This window comes from Xenopus laevis, chromosome 2L, assembly GCF_017654675.1.
Source record: "Xenopus laevis strain J_2021 chromosome 2L, Xenopus_laevis_v10.1, whole genome shotgun sequence".
Classification (NCBI taxonomy): domain Eukaryota; kingdom Metazoa; phylum Chordata; class Amphibia; order Anura; family Pipidae; genus Xenopus; species Xenopus laevis.
Genome location: NC_054373.1, coordinates 27,761,631 through 27,768,279, shown reverse-complemented (window position 1 = coordinate 27,768,279; position 6,649 = coordinate 27,761,631). Strand labels below are relative to the sequence as shown.

General features: G+C 40.0%; 1 protein-coding gene across 1 annotated transcript; it reads right to left on the bottom strand.

Annotated features, from left to right (window-relative positions):
* Positions 1–2,689: 2,689 nt before the first annotated feature.
* Positions 2,690–5,302, bottom strand: h2ac17.L (H2A clustered histone 17 L homeolog). The gene is made up of 2 exons (NM_001086437.1): positions 5,268–5,302; positions 2,690–3,276 (listed from the first exon to the last, which is right to left on the bottom strand). Exon 2 carries the CDS (start codon positions 3,261–3,263, stop codon positions 2,844–2,846), a length of 420 nt encoding a protein of 139 aa, NP_001079906.1. The 5' UTR covers positions 3,264–3,276; positions 5,268–5,302; the 3' UTR covers positions 2,690–2,843.
* Positions 5,303–6,649: the final 1,347 nt, after the last annotated feature.

Here is a 6,649-nt window from a genome sequence, read left to right as displayed (position 1 = left end):
GTTACATGTACAGGTATATTTAAAAGTGACACAAACATAAAATTAGACCATCTGAAAGCAGATTATATACCAGTAAAATAAAATGTATTCAATGCATGCGCCAGAATAATAAGCGTATAACTTACTGTTTTGCGGAGGCCGAAATCTACGATCTTCACAAATCCTTCCTGGTCCATCAGCAAATTTTCAAGTTTAAGATCTCTGAATTAAAACAAAATAAATTGTGTAAAACATTAAGTAGCCATACACAGAAAATCCTTATTTAATGCAAAAACAGAACAGTATATGGAATATCCATTTGCTGCCATTTAAATCAAACTTCTAAGTAATGTTACCAGCTCCTTCTGGAAATAAGGATACATTTACTGCTATTAATTCTTACCTATGGACAATGCCAATCTGGTGTAATGCCTCCAGGCCAAGCACCACACATGCGGAATAAAACCTGAATAAAGAAAACAAAATCAAATTAATATTTTATATTGATACAGAAACTGACATGAGAGGCATGTATAGGACAATGTAAATATTCAGCATGGCGTGGCCATCAGCCTGCCAAAAAACCCCAAAAAGTGCCACATCCCATCCTGCAGTTATCCATTCTACTTACATCACATCTTGTTCTTCCAGTTCTTCACATGTGATGAACTCAAACATGTCACCTCCAGGCAGATATTCCATGACATAAAAGAGGTGACTGTGTCTGGAATGTTCCGTAGAAAGAAACCAGAAATGGGTGCTCAGAACAAGTGATGGTCTGGAGGATTTCCTTCTCTTTGAAGACACTGTGGGGTAAAACATCAAATTATCATTACCTGAGACTCATACAAGGAAACATATACACAGTTACAGTAACATGAACGTTTGCTTCTCATACATCACTATATGGTTGTCCCTTACAGCTTACTTTTCTACACTTTGGCGTAACCCCACTTCTGAGGATCACCATTTGTCCAGTGCCCCCCTCAGACCTCGCTATGGGAGCCCCACTAAAAAAATATGTTGCCTATCCAAGAAAAATGGTGTATTCATGGTGCTAAAGAATCGCATTGCTGTGGAGGCTGAACTGCGAGGATTGCTGCAACTTTCTATGGTACGGACCAGTGCCACGCTGCCCCTGCAGATTCAATCTGACCAGTTCCCTGTAGCTACATATCAACGCTTAGGTTTAAGCCTTCAAACATACTGCAAAGCCGAACACCAGCACCATTGGGACAGCAAGTAGCCTCACATGCTTACTAACCAATGCTTCTTACTAACCATTGCTTCTACTAATTTTGAGGAACATTTTGAAAACTTACCCGATAACTTAGGCTTGTGATTATGTTGTTGATTACTAATGTTGGACACACTGGATCCACACAAGACTCATTGACCCTCACCATGAATATTGAAATATGCACATAAGGATTACAAATATCATATCTCATTCTGCTCACGGAGTTTATATGATAATGCACACAGTACATTCATATATTATTATTTGACCTTTTATTGCACTTTCCATCTATTAAGTGGCGAAGTTAAGTATTTCTGGGTGAGGGCCCGCTCTCTAGATTCAGTACTGCTTGTTCTTAATAAGGTTTTAATTTATATCATTATGGCATGGTTGGGAATAAATATCACCTTTTTAATATTGTAGTTGACATTGTTTGTTATAAATTAACCAGGAGGAGTAGTTTTGGGTGTTACGTCACAGTTCCGGCTTAGTTACCTTCAAACCACCCAAGTTATTCTTTAGATTTCAACTACCAGCCTGCCACTGATAGGGTTACCAGTAACCATCTTTAATGAGAAGAGATCTCTTATAGCAGTGATCCCCAACCAGAAGCACGTGAGCAGCATGTTGCTCACCAACCCCTTGGATGTTGCTCCCAGTGGCCACAAAGCAGGTGCTTATTTTTGAATCCCAGGCTCGGAGGCAAGTTTTGGTTGTATAAAACCCAGATTACTGCCAAATAGATCCTCCTGTAGCCTGCCAGTCCACATAGGGGCTACCAAACAGCTCTTAATCGACTTCCCCATGGACTTTTATGCTTGTGTTGAGGACCCCTGCATTATAGGGAGACATTTACCCTCATTTGGGACTGTTGCTAGACTTAAAGGGGACCCATCACCCAAAAAGAATTCAAAATCCTATTTTATCACATTAGTCAAGCAAAATGAACTTTAATTACACTATATAAATTATTTGAATCTTGCTTCCTTCAGTCTGGGAATTCAAAATTATAGCAAGCAGGGAGCAGCCATTTTTTGGACACTGTTATTAAGACAAGCCTTGTATCATCTCAGTATCTTGTTTGTGCACCAGAATAGGGGACCCGATGTCCATCCCGATGCCCTGGTTACACGATTAAATGGTAAAGAGAACGGGGGAATGTGGGGAGAGCAGTGACATCTAGGAAGTGCTGAATGGAAAGTGAAAGTAATTGTCTGCCCCACCTCTATGCCACTGGCATAGAGGAGGGGCAGACAATATTTGATTGACAGCTGAGATTTTTAAATGAGCTTACAACAGCTATGAATGCTTTAATTATAAATAGAAATTGGATTTCATGTTTAGTTTGAAAAGGACTTTAATTATACAGATTTTTGTGTCTGGGTGACAGGTCCACTTTAAGCAGTGCAGTTGCTAAGCACATGAGGGCAGCATACCAGCAGGTTTGGCAAGCTTTATAGCACAACAGACTTTTTTTGTTAAAAAGTAATATATTTTATTTGCAAAACTATGTATAATCTACACATCACATAAATCATTTACACCCATTATTGATTAACTCCAAGTCACCATAATAAGTTACCAATATTAAAAGGTCTATGTGAACATAAGTGTGTTTTCAGCCTTAAAACTCCTGAGATTCAGCAACTTTAGGTTCTTGTGAAGATGATGAGCCTTTGACAGTTTTCTTTGGCAGCAGAGCAGACTGGATGTTGGGCAGGACTCCTCCATCAGCGATGGTCACACCCTCAAACAGCTTGGCCAGTTCATCATCGTTCCTGACTGCCAGCTGGATGTGCCTTGGCATGATCCTGGATTTCTTGTTGTCCCTGGCAGCATTTCCTGCCAATTCCAACACCTCAGCGCACAGGTATTCCAGAGTGGCGGCCAGATAGATGGAAGATCCAGAACCAATTCTCGCAGCGTAGTTTCCCTTCCTCAGAAGCCTGTGGATACGGCCCACTGGGAACTGCAAACCTGCCTTGGCAGATCTGGAGGACTTGCCACTAGCAGCCTTCTGCACCTTTTTGCCACGGCCAGACATTCTGTTCAATGATCTATGAGGAACAAGTTGCAGTAAAGTCAAGTGACAATACAGATACAGTTTAACTGAACAGACCTGGGCCTCTTTTTTGGGGGTTGGACTTGCCTGTATAAAGCCTATCAACCCCATCTTGGAGACCTCTCCATGCCAATGCCATTTAACACGTTTTATGTGGCTCCTCAAAGTAATCCCAATCAGGTCCTCTTTTGGGGTGCAGTCAAACGCTGCACTTAATAACATGGGGAGAACATGTGTGAGGACATCAGGTGGTATAGCATAAGGCATCATTGTTATAAAGTAAAGGCCTTACATAGGTCAGATGTGTGTGTTGGGATGCAAGAGATCTCACTCGTATCAGTTATACAGCCAATAATAGGCCCAAAACTCTGTGCCATCCCAAGTGTTCTTATAGTAGCGATAGTGCATTATTATATTCACCAATTACCATTACCATTTAGCCTTGAGCAAACAATTCCCCATAGACAGCAATGCCTTAAAGGGGTTCCAAACACTTTTCAGATTGTTGCCCAGAAATAAAGATTTTTTTCTATTGCTTTCCATTATTTATTTTTTACTCCCCCCCCCCCCAAATATAAGTTTAAAGTTGAGTCTGGTGTTTGAGTCTGGCAGCTCAGTAATTCAGGTGCAGATCAATTTAGTTGACACATTTCTCAGCAGCATCTCTGGAGTATTAGCAACTATTGTATCAATTCTAACAGCTGCCTGTAATGTTATTTATTCACTTAAAGGGGAACTATCATGAAAATTTAATATAAAGCTTCATCATCCTGAAATAAGACACTTTCTAAATACAATTTAATATGGACTTGTGTCAGAAATAATCAAGTTTATATTCAGTACCCCGTCAGCATCGGTTTCTCTTCAATCTCTCTTCATGCAGCAGTTGGGTGTCAGATGAAAGATTCAATATATCTTATAGGGGGGCTCCCTTTCCTAGCAGAATAATCAGTGCTCACTCAAATAACGGATTCCAGTACAAACCAAATAACTGCCTCTTGCACAAATTCTGCATGTAGAGAGACAGGATTTCTGGTGATTTTCTAGGCAAAAGGAGCCCCCCTATAAAATATATTGCATCATTCATCTGAAAGACAACTCCTGTATGAAGAGAGATGAGAAGAAATATGCCGAGACACGGATAGTGAAGATAAACTTGATTATTTTAGAAACAGAATGTATTAAGAGGGTTTCTTATTTCAGTATAATTAAGCCAATATTGAATTTATTTTTGCGATAGTTCCCCTTTAAGCCTCTACCTTATATATCGTCTTTTATTCTTGGGACCATGGGGTTCTCAGATAAGGGAACATTCCTTAAAGGTACAGTTACATCAAAATATCAAGTTGTACCAAAGTAATTGAAATCTAATGTACTGTTGCCCTGTACTGATAAAACCTATGTATTTTTCAGAAAGACTACTATAGTTTATATAACAAGCTGTTGTGTAGCCATGGGGGCAGACATTCAAAGTTGAAGAATAAGAGGCATAGGTAACATAGCAGATAAGCTCTGTATTATACAATGGGATTCTTCAGAGCTTATCCATTATCTAGTGTGTAGCCTGTGGGTATATGGTTGGTCCCATTGCTACACAACAGCAGTTTTATTATATAAACTAGAGTTGTGTTTCTGAAGCAAACAAACCTGTTGTACAAGTGCAGGGCAACAGTACATTATATTGTCATGCCTTCCAAAAGCCTTCCATTTTTTTTTGGTGTCACTGTGCCTTTAAAGTTATTAAAAACATGGAACTTAGAAAGAAGGGAAATAAAAAAAAAATCACTTATGGAAAGTGCCATAATTTTATAAGCAATAATCATAGTACATAGAGCCCATGAAGGCACACTAGTAAGTGTCTACTCAATATTAATGGGGGAGTTGGGCAATTAGACAATTTGCCCCTTTGCAAAGTCAATGTAAGGCTCTGTACCAGCACATAAAATGCACAAGAAATCCAAGCAGCATTAGAACAGTCCTCCTTACCTGATACAGACCACTTCTCTTCAACAATAACCCTGAACTCAGAGCCCAGACCAAAGACAGACACCTGAGGTTTTTATACCTGCGTTTCTGCTAATTGCAAATACCTGGCCCCCACCCTCATCAGCCAATTAGCACCCACACATTTTGCATTGTTGTAGGAACCCCATGGCAGCCTATCAGAATTTTGCTTGCATGAGTCTAATGCAGCTGAGTCGGTCTTCCCAGATCATTTTTGATTGGTTCACCACATGCCATGTTTCCTGTGAGCAGATGACACCTGCAGACCACGTAGAGCTAATGCACAGAGCTGCTGCTATTATTTTATTATCCTTTATTTACATAGTGTTTGCATAACTGAGGGAGGAGCACATTTTAACTACAAGTTTGCAGTGCCTCACCCCTATTCCATGTGCCCCATAAAGGTAGTATAGCATTTATTAGAACTTTTTAGCATTTACTGTGCCAATGAAGCTGGCAATCTAATAATGGGTACACAACTGGGCCATTCACACTTTAAACACCAGATCCCATTTTTTAAACATCGCAGCCTCATTCACAGTGATGGGGCCACCTTAATATTCCTATGCTGTATAAGAATTTCCTAGTGGCATAATATATACAGAACAGGTCTTTCCGCCATATTTATAGGAACATGGCAGGCTGGGTATAGAACACCATCAGAAACAAATATTTATAGTGGCACTACTCACCTTTATTTGTACAGACACAGCAGCGACCCCCAATATATATCCTCAAACAAGGAGGAGTTTTTTTTGGGCAGGTGATCAATAGAGGACTTTCTATTGGAGAATGTATCATTAAATAAGAATATATAGCAGCTGGGCTGTTTTTGGGGAGGTTAAGCACCTATGCATGTGCTCATTGCTGAACCTCAGTATTTATGAAAGCATTGCAGGGTTGCCCAATAGTTTTGTTTCAATAAGTTTTTATTATTTTGGTTTATTGTTTTTCAAGGAATTATCTAAATAACCAACCACAAATGTGTTGTTTTTCTTGAGCACCACCTGCTCTCCCCATTGGCATACTTGCACCCCCCACCCCGATTAGAGCACTGCCAGACACCTTGAGGCAACGGATGGACTCACCCATAGGCACCCTGTGAGCCGCCAGATGAATACCATCATTTGAGATATGTTACTAAGAACATCTAACCGTCATTGGATGGTTAGAGGGAAAAAAGACATTTCTGCTCAGGGATACGTTGGTGAAATCTATATTGTTCATTCCACAGCAAAAGGGGAGCAAACTGAAGGTCACTTACAATGAAATTTGAAGGTCAGTGTCTATTGGTTGTCTTAGATATTAGTGGATTTAGAAGAAAGCCAACTGTTGGGCCCAATGATTCACATTGATCACCATGT